The sequence below is a fragment of the Oncorhynchus kisutch genome, linkage group LG12, assembly GCF_002021735.2.
Source record: "Oncorhynchus kisutch isolate 150728-3 linkage group LG12, Okis_V2, whole genome shotgun sequence".
Classification (NCBI taxonomy): Eukaryota; Metazoa; Chordata; class Actinopteri; order Salmoniformes; family Salmonidae; genus Oncorhynchus; species Oncorhynchus kisutch.
In genome coordinates, this window is record NC_034185.2 from 3,453,028 (window position 1) to 3,471,683 (window position 18,656).

The 18,656-nt window shown below is 43.7% G+C and overlaps 1 protein-coding gene across 3 annotated transcripts in view; it reads left to right on the forward strand.

Moving 5' to 3' along the window:
- The first annotated feature begins 407 nt into the window (after window positions 1–407).
- Window positions 408–18,656, forward strand: part of LOC109883966 (HBS1-like protein) — a 76,804-nt gene continuing 58,555 nt past the window's right edge. Inside the window, exons 1-4 of one of the 3 annotated variants that reach the window (XM_031836734.1) lie at window positions 408–730; window positions 4,297–4,362; window positions 6,602–6,736; window positions 7,182–7,445. In XM_031836734.1, coding sequence (XP_031692594.1) covers window positions 688–730; window positions 4,297–4,362; window positions 6,602–6,736; window positions 7,182–7,445 — 508 coding nt within the window. In that variant the 5' untranslated portion in view covers window positions 408–687. Of the gene's footprint in view, window positions 731–4,296; window positions 4,363–6,601; window positions 6,737–6,782; window positions 6,792–7,058; window positions 7,094–7,181; window positions 7,446–18,656 lie in introns of those variants that run through there. The other 2 variants (XM_031836736.1, XM_031836735.1) reach the window with 2 other exon arrangements.

Here is an 18,656-nt window from a genome sequence, read left to right on the forward strand (position 1 = left end):
CAAAGATGGTCTATTACATTAAAGATATTCGAGTCACCGCTCTAACAGTGGAATTACATGTCCGAAAAGATGGAAGGAAGGCGAGATCAGGTGGGACCATTCTAGCCAATGAGAGGGAAGATAAGCGCGTGAACAACAGGCCATAGAGATAGATAGTTGACTCATCTTTTTCTCCGTATCATCACAGGGTCTATGACAACATGGGCATTTTAAAATAGTTAATGTGATTCTTCTTCACTGGCTGATTGCTCCCAACTTCTAGGAATCCTCACCCAGTTGAATACTTTAAGATAGTGGAAGCCCTCAATGACAATGCCCATGCTAAAACTGGCGATATTCATTAGGAGTCATCTATCTATCTCTATGACAAGGGGAAATCTAAAATAAACTCGTCCACTCATATCTGTGCATTCGTAACAATCTAGTCATTAACGATAATTCTATTCGATCAAAAATAATCTCACGTAGCAAATAAGTAATTATATATATATATTTTGTTGTTGTTGTTGACCAAATTCAACATTCTTTCATTGACCTCCATACAAACTATTCCACTTCGTGGACAGATTTTTTTATGTGGTGGAGTAGAACCTCTCGCTTCGCCTATGGACGCATGACATGTTACAACAAACGCTGTGAGCCAAAAAACCGCCTCAACACGGCCGAAAGGAGAAGTATAAAGGCAACATGTCCCGGCACAGAAATGTCCGTGGCTACAACTATGATGAAGGTTAGATGCTGTGAAAGTGCTTGGACCCTCCGATGCCCGAACAAACCAACGTGTTATCTAGCAAGCTAACGTTAGCCGATTAGCTTGATAAGGGTCCATTTTTTGCTGTCGTGTCCTATTTGGGCTGTCAATTGCAATTGGTGCCTTAAAATTAATACAAAGGAATATATTTCAGAGAACTGAGTTTAACTATTTAGTTCATTTAATGAACTAAGTCAACTCTATCGGCCGATATGTGTCAATATTATTGCTTAGTTAGCTTGCTTGCTTGCTTGCTAGCTAGTTAGCTTTTCAAGTTCTACTCACTGAAGCTGGCCAGTAGGATACAAGTATCGCGATACTCATTAGTATCGTGGCAAGGAAACGAACCATGAACCGTATTTAAAGCTGCACTATGCAAAAATAGCAACACCATTTCTTGGTTGCTAAACATTCTAATAGTTTGCCTTATTTCAGTTAATGTGACAAAACAAGCAAGTATAATGTAGAGTATCATTCAACCATCTAAACCGCTGAGACATCTATTTTCCATAACCAAAAGTATAGTATTTTCAGCTGTTTAGAGCTGGTGTATAAAACTTCAATTAAATAAGCAAAAAAACTTAACTTAAGAACAGGAAGCATAGAAATAGCATACATAGAACATATTTACCTTTTCTTAGACTGGCTTTAATTGAGAATGACAGATCTATAACTCACATTTCTATGAGAATTTGGTTGAATTGCCCAAAATATTAGTTTTATATACAGTGCATTCGGGAAGTATTCAGACCCCTTCCTTTCCTCCACAATTTGACACGTTACAGCCTTCTTCTAAAATGGATAAAATTATTATTATTATTCCTCATCAATACAATACCTCATGATGACAAAGGGACCTTGACTAACCTGTACCCACACACATTGACTCGGTACAGGTATCCTCTGTATATAGCCTTGTCATTGTTGTGTAATTTTCTTGTTACCTTTTGATTTAATTACATTTGTTTTACTTTAGTTTATTAAGAAACTCTTTCTTGTGCTGTTGGATAAGGGCTTGTCAGTAAGCATTTCACGGTCGACACCTGTTGTATTCGGGCTCATGTGACAAATAAAATGTTGATTTGAAATTCGATTTGAAAACAGGTTTTTAGAACATGTATTATAAGTAATAAAACAATACCTTATTTACATAAGTATTCAGACCCTTTGCTACGAGACTCGAAATTGAACTCAGGTGCATCCTGTTTCCATTGATTATCCTTGAGATGTCTCTACAACTTGATTGGAGTCCACCTGTGGTAAATTCAATTGATTGGACATGGTTTGGAAAGGCACACACCTGTCTATATAAGATCCCACAGTTGACAGTGCATCTCAGAGCAAAAACCACGCCATGAGGCCGAAGGAAGTGTCTGTGGAGCTCCGTGACAAGATTGTGTCGGCACAGATCTGGGGAAGGGTACCAATACATATCTGCATCATTAAAGGTCCCCAATTACACTATTCTTTAATGGAAGAAGTTTGGAACCACCTAGAGCTGGCCGCCCGGCCAAACTGAGAAATCGGGGGAGAAGGGCCTTGGTCAGGGAGGAGACAAAGAACCCAATGGTCACCCTGACAGAGCTCCAGAGTTCCTCTATGGAGAACCTTCCAGAAGGACAACCCATCTTTGCAGCACTCCACCAATCAGGCCTTTATGGTAGAGTGGTCAGACGGAAACCACTCCTCAGTAAAATGCACATGACAGCCCGCTTGGAGTTTGCAAAAAGGCACCTAAAGAGCTCTGACCATGACAAACAATCTTCTCTGGTCTGATGAACTCTTTAGACTGAATGCTAAGCGTCATGTCCGGAGGAAACCTGGCACCATCCCTACGGTGAAGCATGGTGGTAACAGCATCATGTCCGGAGGAAACCTGGCACCATCCCTATGGTGAAGCATGGTGGTGGCAGCAGCATGTCCGGAGGAAACCTGGCACCATCCCTACGGTGATGCATGGTGGTAACAGCATCATGTCCGGAGGAAACCTGGCACCATCCCTACGGTGAAGCATGGTGGTAACAGCATCATGTCCGGAGGAAACCTGGCACCATCCCTACGGTGAAGCATGGTGGTGACAGCATCATGTCCGGAGGAAACCTGGCACCATCCCTATGGTGAAGCATGGTGGTGACAGCATCATGCGGTGGGGGTGTTTTCCAGTGGCAGGGCCTGGGAGACTAGTCAGGATTGTGGCAAAGATGAACGGGGCAAAGTACAGAGAGAACCTTGATGAAAACCTGCTCCAGAGCACTCAGGACCTCCGACTGGGCCGAAGGTTCACCTGCCAACAAGACAAAGTAGGAGTGGCTTCTGGACAAGTCTCTGAATGTCCTTGAGTGGCCCAGCCAGAGCCTGGACTTGAACCCGATCAAACATCTCTGGAGAGACCTGAAAATATCTGTGCAGCAACTCTCCCCATCCAACCTAACAGAGCTTGAGAGGAACTGCCGAGAAGAATGGGAGAAACTCCCCAAATACAGGTGTGCCAAGCTTGTAGCTTCCTACCCAAGAAGACTCGAGGCTGTAATCGCTGCCAAAGGTGCTTCAACAAAGTATTGAGTAAAGGGTCTGAATACTTATTTAAATGTAACATTTCAGTTTTAATTTCAATACATTTCTAAAATGTCTAAAAACCTCTGTTTGCTTCCATCATTATGGGGTATTGTGATGTCATTATGGGGTATTGTGATGTCATTATGGGGTATTGTGATGTCATTATGGGGTATTGTGTGTCGATTGATGAGGAAATACTACAATTGAATCCTGTTTAGAATAAGGCTGTAACGTAACAAAATGAGGAAAACGTCCAGGGGTCTGAAGACCGTCTAAATGCACTTTAGTTAATTGTTTATTTGCAGCATTCAATTCCAGCATTTTAATAAATGTCTTAATTTCTTGCACAAATGTGTTATCATTTACACTGCCACGTTGCTTTTGTCTTTAGTATAATAATAAATAAATGTTTTCTATATGTTTATTTTTTTGTTGACAGAATAATTATTCTCCTCTTGAACTGCTTAGTCAAAGAGATCTGCTCTCCCAAAGTTGTACAGTTAGTTATCACTTCTCAGCCGCTAGCAGCCAATGACTCGCAGTTTCTTAATGGCGGTTTAAAAATGGATGATTGGCATTTTTCCCCAGTCATTACTTAAATGTAACAAATCAAACATTGAACCTCGTAAACAAATTCACGGTAATTCACGGTAACCTGGTAAAGAATTGATTTAGAAATGGGCGTTTATTTGCTGAAATATGTGCTGTTGCCCGGCTATTAAAAGGGACAGGCAATTTTTTAGTTAAATTTTTATAGTATACTCGTTATTCAATGTAAGGTAATTGTCTCACTATTAAAAGATACTGGTGTGTATCCAGTCCACCAGTAAAGGCCTCATACAAGCTGCCAGCCAGCCAGGCAGAGTTGCTGACTAGGCCAAATGATAGGCAGCCAGTGTGTGTGTGAGAGAGTGATTACGATGTTTGTGTGTAACCTAGCTAGCTAGCTGCCTCTGTTAACTGTGTCACTTTGCCTGGTGTTTCTGCAGACCTTGACGATGACGATCTGTATGGACAGTCTGTTGACGATGACTACTGCATCTCCCCTGCTACAGGTCTGTCACACTACCCCAGTACAGTACACATGTTCTTTATAGTCTATCTCCCCTGCTACAGGTCTGTCACACTACCCCAGTACAGTACACATGTTCTTTATAGTCTATCTCCCCTGCTACAGGTCTGTCACACTACCCCAGTACAGTACACATGTTCTTTATAGTCTATCTCCCCTGCTACAGGTCTGTTACACTACCCCAGTACAGTACACATGTTCTTTATAGTGTATCTCCCCTGCTACAGGTCTGTTACACTACCCCAGTACAGTACACATGTTCTTTATAGTCTATCTCCCCTGCTACAGGTCTGTCACACTACCCCAGTACAGTACACATGTTATTTATAGTGTATCTCCCCTGTCTGTCACACTACCCCAGTACAGTACACATGTTCTTTATAGTCTATCTCCCCTGTCTGTCACACTACCCCAGTACAGTACACATGTTCTTTATAGTCTATCTCCCCTGCTACAGGTCTGTTACACTACCCCAGTACAGTACACATGTTCTTTATAGTCTATCTCCCCTGCTACAGGTCTGTTACACTACCCCAGTACAGTACACATGTTCTTTATAGTCTATCTCCCCTGCTACAGGTCTGTTACACTACCCCAGTACAGTACACATGTTCTTTATAGTCTATCTCCCCTGCTACAGGTCTGTTACACTACCCCAGTACAGTACACATGTTCTTTATAGTCTATCTCCCCTGCTACAGGTCTGTTACATTACCCCAGTACAGTACACATGTTCTTTATAGTCTATCTCCCCTGCTACAGGTCTGTTACACTACCCTAGTAAGAAAAATAAATTAAGAGGAAAAAAGAGCTGTATGGATATTATATATATTTATATATACAGTGGGGCAAAAAAGTATTTAGTCAGCCACCAATTGTGCAAGTTCTCCCACTCAAAAAGATGAGGCCTGTAATTTTCATCATAGGTACACTTCAACTATGACAGACAAAATGAGGGAAAAAAATCCAGAAAATCACATTGTAGGATTTTTAATGAATTTATTTGCAAATTATGGTGGAAAATTAAGGGGAAAAAAGAGCTGTATGGATATTATATATATATATTATATTGCTCAGGATTTAAGGGCCAAATAAATCATCCCCAGGTCGCTAGTTGGGAGCCCTGCCTTAGACTGTGTGTCTGAAATGGCATCTCATTCCCGACATCGCCCAGTGCTTCTGACCAAATAAGGTCTAATTTAGATTCAACCCTCACCCCTCACTCAGGACAAACAGTGACTTACTTTGCCATATGTTTTTGTTATTAAACTGCCTTGTTGCAAACAGGATGCAAACAACAAGGCAACGGGCGGCTACTTCTTTTTGGTTACTACATGATTCCATATGGTGTTATTTCATAGTTTTGATGTGACTTCACTATTACTCTACAACGTAAAAAAGAAATAAAAACCCTGGAATGAGTAGATGTTTCCTAACTATTGTTGCGTCTCCCTCCGTGGCACGTGTTGCTAGGAGACCCTCCTGGTGTTGCCTTGGCAGGCCTGCTCCCTGCGTGGCACGTGTTGCTAGGAGACCCTCCTGGTGTTGCCTTGGCAGGCCTGCTCCCTCCGTGGCACGTGTTGCTAGGAGACCCTCCTGCTGTTGCCTTGGCAGGCCTGCTCCCTCCGTGGCACGTGTTGCTAGAAGACCCTCCTGCTGTTGCCTTGGTAGGCCTGCTCCCTCCTTGGTAGGCCTTCTCCCTCCTTGGTAGGCCTGCTCCCTCCTTGGCAGGCCTGCTCCCTCCTTGGTAGGCCTGCTCCCTCCTTGGCAGGCCTGCTCCCTCCTTGGTAGGCCTGCTCCCTCCTTGGTAGGCCTGCTCCCTCCTTGGTAGGCCTGCTCCCTCCTTGGTAGGCCTGCTCCCTCCTTGGCAGGCCTGCTCCCTCCTTGGCAGCAGCCGGTGTGAGAAACGTGCTAACCAAAACGTGTGTGCTATGAAGCTAAATTAATACTGCACTCTGACCCACAACTTCTTTGCTAGATTCAGTAAAGTGTTGTTAGACAAAGAGAGGAAAGTTGACTTCGAAACGTGATGACATTTTGCTGTACTTTGCACCTGTTGACTTACTGCATCTTTCAGTAACATCGTCCCTCCTGGTTATCTCTAAAAGGCCACCGCATCAGAACTCAGAACACTGGATGTGACACATGGTTGACATTGCCAAGCACTGTGATTGGCTGTTGAGTTATCCGTTGTGTGTGTGTGTGTTCTGTGGTATCCACAGCAGCCCAGTTCATCTACTCCAGCAGGCAGGAGAGACCCAACGTTGAGCCACCCCTAGAGGAGGAGGAGATGGAGGAAGATGAGGCCATACACACCTCTCCCACCCTCACACACAACCTCAACCCCCTGGACCAAGGTACCCTTAACCCCCCTCCACCCCCTCACACACTACCTCAACCCCCTGGACCAAGGTACCCTTAACCCCCCTCCACCCCCTCACACACTACCTCAACCCCCTGGACCAAGGTACCCTTAACCCCCCTCCACCCCCACACACACAACCTCAACCCCCTGGACCAAGGTACCCTTAACCCCCCTCCACCCCCTCACACACAACCTCAACCCCCTGGACCAAGGTACCCTTAACCCCCCTCCACCCCCTCACACCCTTAACCCCCCTCCACCCCCACACACACAACCTCAACCCCCTGGACCAAGGTACCCTTAACCCCCCTCCACCCCCTCACACACAACCTCAACCCCCTGGACCAAGGTACCCTTAACCCCCCCCCCCCCCACTTGTAACATGATTCAACTCTTATTGGAACCCCTGAATAAACTGTGTGTGTGTGTCTCCACAGGCAAGTTGTACTCGTGTCTGGACCTGATGCGAGCGGTGCTGGGTGATGCCATGCCAGAGTCGGTCCTTACCCAGGCTGCCTTGCGGTGCGCCTTCGACCCTCAGAGAGCCTTGGACGCCGTTCTCTCAGTCGAGAGCGCCGGGCTGCCTCCCCTGGACGCCAGGACCAATAATGACACACCGCTGCCGCAGAGAGCAAATAAGGAGACAGCAGTTGTACCAAGAGCCAATCAGGAAGCCTCAGCTGCACCGCGACCAGAGAAAGGTATGCCTGGACTAGAGCAGGGACCACATCGGACCAGGGCCTGGTTTCCAGATGGCCAATTTAGACTTACAGGGAATTTTAACGATGCATATTTTCAACAACGGCCGAAGATCAGCTTTCTCAGTTCAAATCTTTCCTTAATTAACTTTTTAAAAATCTTTAAAAATCTTTCACTGTGTGATCAGCTCCTAGAGATATTAATACCACCTACAGCTGCAAATATTGATTAGGCTTATTCTAACGCTTACCCAGTAATAATGACAGATTGGACACATGGCTGCTCACGTTAGGCTACACATCATGAAATGTATTGAGACCAATTAGACACTAGCCTACAAGTAGCAATATCACAAGTATATCAGTTGGGTTGAAATAGACCCCCACCCAGGTAGTGCTGGCAACACTAGCTGCAGTAACGCTTGGAGAGGGGGGGGGGTCACACTAGGACAATCAGAGAGGGGGGGGGTCACACTAGGACAATCTGAGAGGGGGGGGGGGTCACACAAGGACAATCAGAGAGGGGAGTGGTCACACTAGGACAATCTGAGAGGGGGGTCACACTAGTGCAATCTGAGAGGGGGGGATCACACTAGGACAATCAGAGAGGGGAGGGTCACACTAGGACAATCAGAGAGGGGGGGTTACACTAGGACAATCAGAGGGGGGGGTGATACTAGGACAATCAGAGGGGGGGGTCACACTAGGACAAACCGATAGGGGGGGTCACACTAGGACAATCAGAGAGGGGGGGGGGGGGTTCACTAGGACAATCAGAGAGGGGGGGGGTCACACTAGGACAATCAGAGAGGGGGGGGTCACACTAGGACAATCAGAGAGGGGGGGGTCATACTAGGACAATCAGAGAGGGGGGGGGTCACACTAGGACAATCAGAGAGGGGGGGGTCACACTAGGACAATCAGAGGGGGGGGGGGGGTCACACTAGGACTATCAGAGAGGCGGGGGGGGTCACACTAGGACAATCAGAGAGGGGGGCATATTATTGTGGCCCTGGTGGCACAGTAATAATCAAAGGTCTGACTGCACAGAGGTGTTTGGGGAGATGGGTTGACAACGGGGGACCAGCGTGTGTGTGTGTTGAGGGGAAGGACTTGACATTGGTTAATTAAATCTCTCCATTCGTGCTCCATGTTGCATGCCGTCTCAAACAGCTACAACTCTATATGCATTCACACATCAAGTCTTGTCTTGAGTTGGGCTCTGGGATGGACCAAGTGTTAAACATCTGAGCTTGTGGTTGTTTGTGGAGAGAGAGAGAGTGTGTGTGTGTGTATCCCACATCTGTTGCTAAGGGGTAATGATGTTACGGACAAAATAGGATGAATCACAATTGTTTTCTAAAATGTAATTTTCGTAATGCCGATCCTGGTTAACGGTGACGGTCCTTCGTATGAACTGCCAACATTAACACTCATATTATTTTGTTCATTGTAGAAATAAATTAATATATGCAACATGTTTTTAGTACGTTGCCTTCAGAAAGTTTTCAGACCTCTTGACTTTTTCCACTTTTTAGTTATTCTAACATGGATTAAATAAATACAAATCTGCTCCAATCTACACACATCACAATACTACCCCGTAATGACATCACAATACTACCCCGTAATGACACCACAATAATACCCCGTAATGACACCACAATACTACCCCGTAATGACACCACAATACTACCCCGTAATGACATCACAATACTACCCCGTAATGACACCACAATACTACCCCGTAATGACATCACGATACTACCCCGTAATGACATCACGATACTACCCCGTAATGACACCACAATACTACCCCGTAATGACACCACAATACTACCCCGTAATGACACCACAATACTACCCCGTAATGACACCACAATACTACCCCGTAATGACACCACGATACTACCCCGTAATGACATCACGATACTACCCCATAATGACATCACAATACTACCCCGTAATGACACCACAATACTACCCCGTAATGACATCACGATAATACTCCGTAATGACGCCATGATAATACCCCGTAATGACACCACGATACTACCCCGTAATGACACCACGATACTACCCCGTAATGACATCACGATACTACCCCGTAATGACATCACGATACTACCCCGTAATGACACCACGATACCCCGTAATGACATCACAATACTACCCCGTAATGACATCACAATACTACCCCGTAATGACATCACAATACTACCCCGTAATGACATCACAATACTACCCCGTAATGACACCACAATAATACCCCGTAATGACACCACAATACTACCCCGTAATGACACCACGATACTACCCCGTAATGACATCACGATACTACCCCGTAATGACATCACAATACTACCCCGTAATGACACCACAATACTACCCCGTAATGACATCACGATAATACCCCGTAATGACGCCACGATAATACCCCGTAATGACGCCACGATACTACCCCGTAATGACACCACGATACTACCCCGTAATGACATCACGATACTACCCCGTAATGACATCACGATACTACCCCGTAATGACACCACGATACCCCGTAATGACATCACAATACTACCCCGTAATGACATCACAATACTACCCCGTAATGACATCACAATACTACCCCGTAATGACATCACAATACTACCCCGTAACGACATCACAATACTACCCCGTAACGACATCACAATACTACCCCGTAATGACATCACAATACTACCCCGTAATGACATCACAATACTACCCCGTAATGACATCACAATACTACCCCGTAATGACACCACAATACTACCCCGTAATGACATCACGATACTACCCCGTAATGACATCACGATACTACCCCGTAATGACACCACGATACTACCCCGTAACGACATCACAATACTACCCCGTAATGACATCACAATACCCCGTAATGACATCACAATACCCCGTAATGACATTACAATACCCCATAATGACATCACAATACCCCGTAATGACATTACAATACCCCATAATGACATCACAATACCCCGTAATGACATTACAATACCCCATAATGACATCACAATACCCCGTAATGACATTACAATACCCCGTAATGACATTACAATACCCCATAATGACATCACAATACCCCGTAATGACATCACAATACCCCGTAATGACGTCACAATACCCCGTAATGACATCACAATACCTCATAATGACATCACAATACCCCGTAATGACATTACAATAGACAAAGTGAAAACAGTTTTTGTTGCAAATGTATTACAAATAAAAAACGGAAATCCCTCATTTACATCAGTATTCAGACCCTTTGCTATGAGACTTGAAATTGAACTCAGGTTCATCCTGTTTCCATTGATTATCCTTGAGATGTTTCTACAACTTGATAGATTTCCTGCGGTAAATTCAATTGATTGGACATGATTTGGAAAGGCACACCCCTGTCTATATAAGGTCCCACAGTTAACAGTCCATGTCAGAGCAAAAACCAAGTCATGAGGTCGAAGGAAGTGTCTGTGGAGCTCCGTGACAGGATTGTGTCGAGGCACAGATCTGGTGAAGGGAACCAAAACAATTCTGCATCATTAAAGGTCCCCAATAACACTAATAATAATTGTCCATAGATCGCCGAGACAGGATTGTGTTGAGGAACAGAAGAAACAGGGAAGGGAACCAGAAACAATTTAAACAGGACTACTTCTTATTATTTGTATCATGAGTATGAATTGTGAGGCCAGACATTTTATATACTAAAGCACTCGACCATTATGACCTACACTAAAGGCTTCGTCATACAGAAGTTAGACTTAAATCAGAACTGGTTCTCTCGCAGGTTAGTAAGAATGGCCTTGTTCCCTTTTTTCAGATTACAACCAGATTACAACCAGATTACAACCTCTCACTTTTGGTTTATTTGAAAATGAAATCATCTCCAAAATATCACCTTTTTTTTAAAACAAGCCATAGAAAGTTAGTTGCAATTTCATTTTAGTCCACCAGAGAAGACAGAACAAATAATATGGTTCAACTCAAATATACTAATTGATAATAAAAAATGTAATCTTTGTAAATTATATCATAACAGGGACTGGTATAGTTATGTTACACATGCAGCTAACAAACATATATATGGAAATGTCTGCTCTTACCCAAAATTACAACCAACGACTTGCAGCATCACAACTAAAATGGAGCAGGAAAGTAGAAAGGGGACAAAGTAAGGATCTTGTTGGTCGGCCCTGCAGCAAAGACCATCATTGGTTAAAGACATCTGTGATAAGTAGAAAAGTTTCATTTAAGGTAAAAAAAAAATGTACAGCTGTGACATATGGATTGCAAAATAGGAGGGAAGAGATTTTCCACAACTGATACACGAAACGACGCTGGACTCAAAACCTCGTTTTGTTTACAAAATTCTTGCTACCAGTAGAATGTTATTTGACTTACCCGTCAAATGTTTGGACACACCTACTCATTCAAGGGTTGTAGAATAATAGTGAAGACATCAAAACTAGGAAAGAGAAGGCCAAGAGTGTGCAAAGGTGTCATCAAGGCAAAGGGTGGCTACTTTTGAAGAATCTCAAATATAAAAATATATTTTGATGTGTTTAACACTTTTCTGGTTACTACATGATTCCATATTGTGTTATTTCATAGTTTTGATGTCTTCATTATTATTCTTACAATGTAGAACAGTACAAATAAAGACAAATCCTGGAATGACTAGGTGTCAACTTTTGACTGGTGCTTGTATGTGTGTTGTTGTTCATGTTTGAGATTGAGATATGAATTCAGACTTATTTGTCTCTGTAGCCGTGGAGGCTATGACTCAACTCTGCCTATTTCGTTTTCATGCCAATGGTTCGGTTTTTTGACAGCTTTATTGGTTCCATTGCACCAGGCAAGCTCAATCAAGCTCAGATAAAGTATTTGAAATGATTTGAAATAGTATTCAAAGGTCTGGTTCAGAAGCAGCAGAGAGGTTCAGTTTGAAATTAAAAGTGCTTGTTAAAGAAACCAGGGATGCCAATTTCGGTCAAATTTGGTTCCGACTAACTGACCCTCATTAACCGTTCAGTAAACGATAACAAAATAAATTCAAACAGTAAGATGACCAACAGAAAATACTATCAGAGATCTGTACATAATGAGGAGATGCTTGTGTTTCAGCCCTAACAATGGGGCTTAGGCCCAAAATAAACCCATAGAAACACTTTGGACTTATTTTGGAGAGAGTGAAACCTCTCGCTTTGTATCTTCCTCTCATTATACATTATACTGCCTCTAGTTCACATGACATTATACTGCCTCTAGTTCACATGACATTATACTGCCTCTAGTCCACATGACATTATACTGCCTCTAGTTCACATGACATTATACTGCCTCTAGTTCACATGACATTATACTGCCTCTAGTTCACATGACATTATACTGCCTCTAGTTCACATGACATTATACTGCCTCTAGTTCACATGACATTATACTGCCTCTAGTTCACATGACATTATACTGCCTCTAGTTCACATGACATTATACTGCCTCTAGTTCACATTCCATTATACTGCCTCTAGCTCATGTTCCGTTATACTGCCTCCAGCTCACATTGTAAACTTGAGGGTGACGGTAGGGAGGCTTTTGCCTTTGCATCTGAATGGGAGGCGCACTTTTCGAGTTGAGATAAGAGAAATACATTTATTTTAAATCGTAGCCACCAATTTTTTTTAAACACGGGATTACATTTAGAATTGTCATTTGTTGCGTACTGACTGGGCTTATAAAAGCAGGCTTCAGTCCAGTGAGGAGCCACTTTGGTGCTGTCTGAGAAGTGACAAAGCAGACAACGTGGAAAGATGGCAGCATTCGTTCAAAACCACCCTATTTAACCACAGCAAGGTGACTGGGAACATGGCCGAATACCAACAGTGCAGTTCTTCCCTCCGTAAGGCAATCAAACAGACAAACCGTCAGTACAGAGACGAAGTTGAGTCTCAATTCACTGACTCAGACATGTGGCAGGGTCTATAGACGATCACGGATTATAAAGGGAAAACCAGCCACGTCACGGACACCAACGTCTTGCTCCCGGACAAGCTAAACACCTTCTTCGCCCGCTTTGAGGATAACACAGTGTCATCGACGCAGCCAGCTACCAAGAATTGTGGACTCTCCTTCTCCGTGGGCGATGTGAGTACGACATTTAAGTGTGTTAACCCTCGCAAGGCTGCCGGCCCAGACGGCATCCCCAGTCGCATCCTCAGAACATGCGCAGATCAGCTGGCTGGAGTGTTTACGGACATATTCAATCTCTATCCCAGTCTACTGTCCCCACTTGCTTCAAGATGTCCACCATTGTACCCAAGAAAGCAAAGGTAACTGAACTAAATTACTATCGTCCCGTAGCACTCACTTCTGTCATCATGAAGTGCTTTGAGAGGCTAATCAAGGATCATATCACCTCCACCCTACCTGACACACTAGACCCACTCCAATTTGCTTACCGCACAAATAGATCCACAGACGATGCAAACGCCATCGCACTGAAACGCCATCGCCCCCAGATGGTGAAGGTAGGAAACAACACCTCCACTCCGCTGATCCTCAACACTGGGGCCCCACAAGGGTGCGTTCTCAGCCCCCTCCTGTACTCCCTGTTAACCCATGACTGGATGTCCACATGCACCTCCAACTCAAACATCAAATTTGCAGACGACATAACAGTAGTAGGCCTGATTACCAACAATGACGTGACAGCCTACAGGGAGGAGGTGAGGGCCCTGGGAGTGTGGTGCCAGGAAAATAACCTGGAGCTGATCGTGGACTTCAGGAAATAGCAGAGTACCCCCTTATCCACATTGACGGGACCTTTGCGTACACACCACTGAAATGGTCCAACCACACAGATCGTGTGGTGAAGAAATTTCAGGAGGCTGAAGAAATTTGCCTTGGCTCATAAAACCCTCACAAACCTTTACAAATTCACAATTGAGAGCATCTTGTCGGGCTGCATCCCCACCTGGTACGGCAACTGTACTTCCTGCAACCGCAGGGCTCTCCAACACATCACCGGTTTCAAACTACCTGCCCTCCAGGACACCTACAACACTCAATGTCACAGGAAGGCCAAAAAGATAATCAAGGACAACAACCACCCGAGCCACTGCCTGTTCACCCTGCTATCATCCAGAAGGCAAGGTCAGTACAGGTGCACCAAAGCTGGGACCGAGAGACTGAACAACAGCTTCTATCTCAAGGCCATCAGACTGTTCACTAGCCAGCTACCACCAAGTTACTCAACCCTGCAACTTAGAGGCTGCTGTCCTGTATACATAGATGTCACTGGTCACTTTAATAACGGAATCACTGGTCACTTTAATAATGTTTACATACTGCTTTACTCATTTCATATGTATATACTGTATTCTATTGTATCGTAGTCTATGCGGCTCTGACATTGCTCGGCCATATATTGATGTATTCTTAATTCCTTTACTTTATATTTGTGGATATTGTGCGTAGTTGTGAAATTGTTCGATATTACTGCACTGTTGGAGCAAGAAACACCTGCCATAACATCTGCTAAACATGTGTATATGTGACCAATAAAATTTGATTTGGTAGGATATTCCTCTCTTCAAACTAGGCCCTGGAGCTCCTGTGGTGCTGCCTGACAGGTGGTAGGATATTCCTTACCCCTCCCCTTACGACATCGTACGAGCCAATGAGAAGAAGGCCTTCACCCCGAGTATAGGTTGCTAAGGAAGTGGACTGCCTGTTGCTGGGCTACCTCACATGTTCTAGAGAGTAGGGTAAAGACCCCTACATGCTGATCTCGGGTCAGTTGTGCATGTTCCCCACTAATGGTTAAGGTTAGGCTTGAGGGAGGGGAAGCTGATCCTAGATCTGGACGGGGAACTTCACCCTGGAGGTTAAGGAAGTGGACTGCCTGTTGCTGGGCTACCTCACATGTTCTAGAGAGTAGGGTAAAGACCCCTACATGCTGATCTCGGGTCAGTTGTGCATGTTCCCCACTAATGGTTAAGGTTAGGCTTGAGGGAGGGGAAGCTGATCCTAGATCTGGAGTCGATTTCCCAAAACTGCTTTTTGAAAGTATTCTGAGAATTTTATTGAGAGAGAAAAAAAAGATTGGAGTAAAATTTTTTGTAAATCAGAAACATTTGATTTTTGTTGGATTTTGTATATTCTTATCATCTTTTTTGAGTGTGAATCAATTTTTTTTTTTACAGTAGCTCTTCAAGAAATATAAGATAAATCCCTTCATGTTTAGACGGAAAGAATAATGATATAGACTTGAGGGGGTTGTGCAGCTGCTATTGGAAATATGTGTCAGTTAACCATTGTTCTGGCTCAGCACCTGTGTGTGTGTGTGTGTGTGTTTGTAGGGTGGGGAGACGTTTGCGTTTAGAGGACACCTGGAGTTTTTCCCCATTTACTTTTTGTTTCAAAATTGTTTCACGAACCTTGTCGGGACACACAATTTATAGCCATTCAAAGTCCTATTCTCCCTAACCATAACCTAATTCTAACTCTGATACTAATTCTAAACCTAATTTTAACACTGATTCTAACCTTAACCCCAAAACCACCTTGAAATAGGATTTGACCTTGTGGGGACTAACAACATCCCCAGTTGTTTGTTAATTTACTATTCTAGTACTATGATATATATTCTACTTCCGGTCTCTACTAATATATACTATATAGTTCCCTACTAATATAAACTATATAGTTATAAACTCATTAGTGGTTTAAAAATACTTTAAAGTACTATTTACTATTTTATTAGTTTTTTGAGGTATCTTTACTTTGTATATTTTTTGACAACTTTTACTTTTACTTCACTATACATTCCTAAAGAAAAGAATGTACTTTTTACTCCGTACATTTTTCCCTGACACCCAAAAGTATTTGTTACATTGTGAATAATTAACAGCACAGGAAAATGGTCCAATTCACGCATTTAAAGAGAACATCCCTGGTCATCCCTACTGCCTCTGATCTGGAGGACTCACTAAACAGAGAACATCCCTGGTCATCCCTACTGCCTCTGATCTGGAGGACTCACTAAACAGAGAACATCCCTGGTCCTCCCTACTGCCTCTGATCTGGAGGACTCACTAAACAGAGAACATCCCTGGTCATCCCTACTGTCTCTGATCTGGAGGACTCACTAAACAGAGAACATCCCTGGTCATCCCTACTGCCTCTGATCTGGAGGACTCACTAAATAGAGAACATCCCTGGTCCTCCCTACTGCCTCTGATCTGGAGGACTCACTAAACAGAGAACATCCCTGGTCATCCCTACTGCCTCTGATCTGGAGGACTCACTAAACAGAGAACATCCCTGGTCATCCCTACTGCCTCTGATCTGGTGGACTCACTAAACAGAGAACATCCCTGGTCATCCCTACTGCCTCTGATCTGGAGGACTCACTAAACAGAGAACATCTCTGGTCCTCCCTACTGCCTCTGATCTGGATAATGTCTGGTTTGCGTAATATAAGTCATTTGAAGTGATTTTCTATTTTTACATTTACTTTTGATACTTCAGTATATTTAAAACCAACCAACTTTTAGACTTTACTCAAGTAGTATTTTACTGGGTGACTTTCACTTTTTCTCGAGTCATTTTCTATTAAGGCATCTTTACTTTTATCTTTACTTTTACTCAAGTATGAGTCACACACACACACACACACACACACACACACACACACACACACACACACACACACACACACACACACACACACACACACACACTTGAACCGCTTTAATGGTTTGCATGATCTCTCTCTCTTTGTGATCAGGCCTCTCTCTCTTTGTGATCAGGCCTCTCTCTCTCTTTGTGATCAGTCCTCTCTCTCTCTTTGTGATCAGGCCTCTCTCTCTCTTTGTGATCAGGCCTCTCTCTCTCTCTTTGTGATCAGGCCTCTCTCTCTCTCTTTGTGATCAGTCCTCTCTCTCTCTTTGTGATCAGTCCTCTCTCTCTCTCTTTGTGATCAGGCCTCTCTCTCTCTTTGTGATCAGGCCTCTCTCTCTCTCTTTGTGATCAGTCCTCTCTCTCTCTTTGTGATCAGGCCTCTCTCTCTCTTTGTGATCAGGCCTCTCTCTCTCTTTGTGATCAGGCCTCTCTCTCTCTCTCTTTGTGATCAGGCCTCTCTCTCTCTCTTTGTGATCAGGCCTCTCTCTCTCTCTTTGTGATCAGGCCTCTCTCTCTCTTTGTGATCAGTCCTCTCTCTTTCTCTCTGGGTTGTGTGTGTGTGTATTTGAAATGTTTTCACTGTTTAAGAACTCACATCATTTATTTCCAGACTACTACAGTACTGGAATGGAACAAATATATATTTTTAGAACACAAAGCCCCACACTGGAATGAGTTTTTCAACACGTATGATCTATATGCCAACCTCATTTATCATAACCATGACAGATAACACATCTTATTCAGAGTTATTATCGGAGTGAACATTTTGAAACAGGTCTCAATTGGGCGAAGTTAAACACATTTTGTAGCTTGTGTGTCTCACATCAGATACGTTTTTATAGGTGTTTATGTCTGTAGGCTTACGGGAGCCGTCCGAACGCGATCGAGCGAGTGGGAATTTAGGAAGAACAACTGTTGTGCTTTGGCTTCTTCATTCGTTTTTTGCCCTGCAAATGCACGTCTACAAATGAAGCGCTAGAGTCATAGCAAAATAACATTTGTCGTCAAGACAACAGAACATTTAGGCACAACATTTCACCGTTCAGCCGCAAAGAACATTCCACCAAATAGTTTTACAGTATTTAGAAAAAAAGAAACATCTTTGGTTAAAGAATGTCGATCCCTACTGTGTTTGTGTCTCGACGGTGATGTTTTCTAATGGACCACAACAAGGTGTGACAGCTGTGCAACCATGGTTTACATCCTTTAATTCACTCTACATTATTCACCACTAAAACCAGCTTAAACCTACATGCTACCAGGTGAAGAACCTGACTACCAGGTGAATGGTGGAGAACCTGACTACCAGGTGAAGAACCTGACTACCAGGTGGAGAACCTGACTACCAGGTGGAGAACCTGACTACCAGGTGGAGAACCTGACTACCAGGTGAAGAACCTGACTACCAGGTGAAGAACCAGACTACCAGGTGAAGAACCAGACTACCAGGTGGAGAACCTGACTACCAGGTGGAGAACCTGACTACCA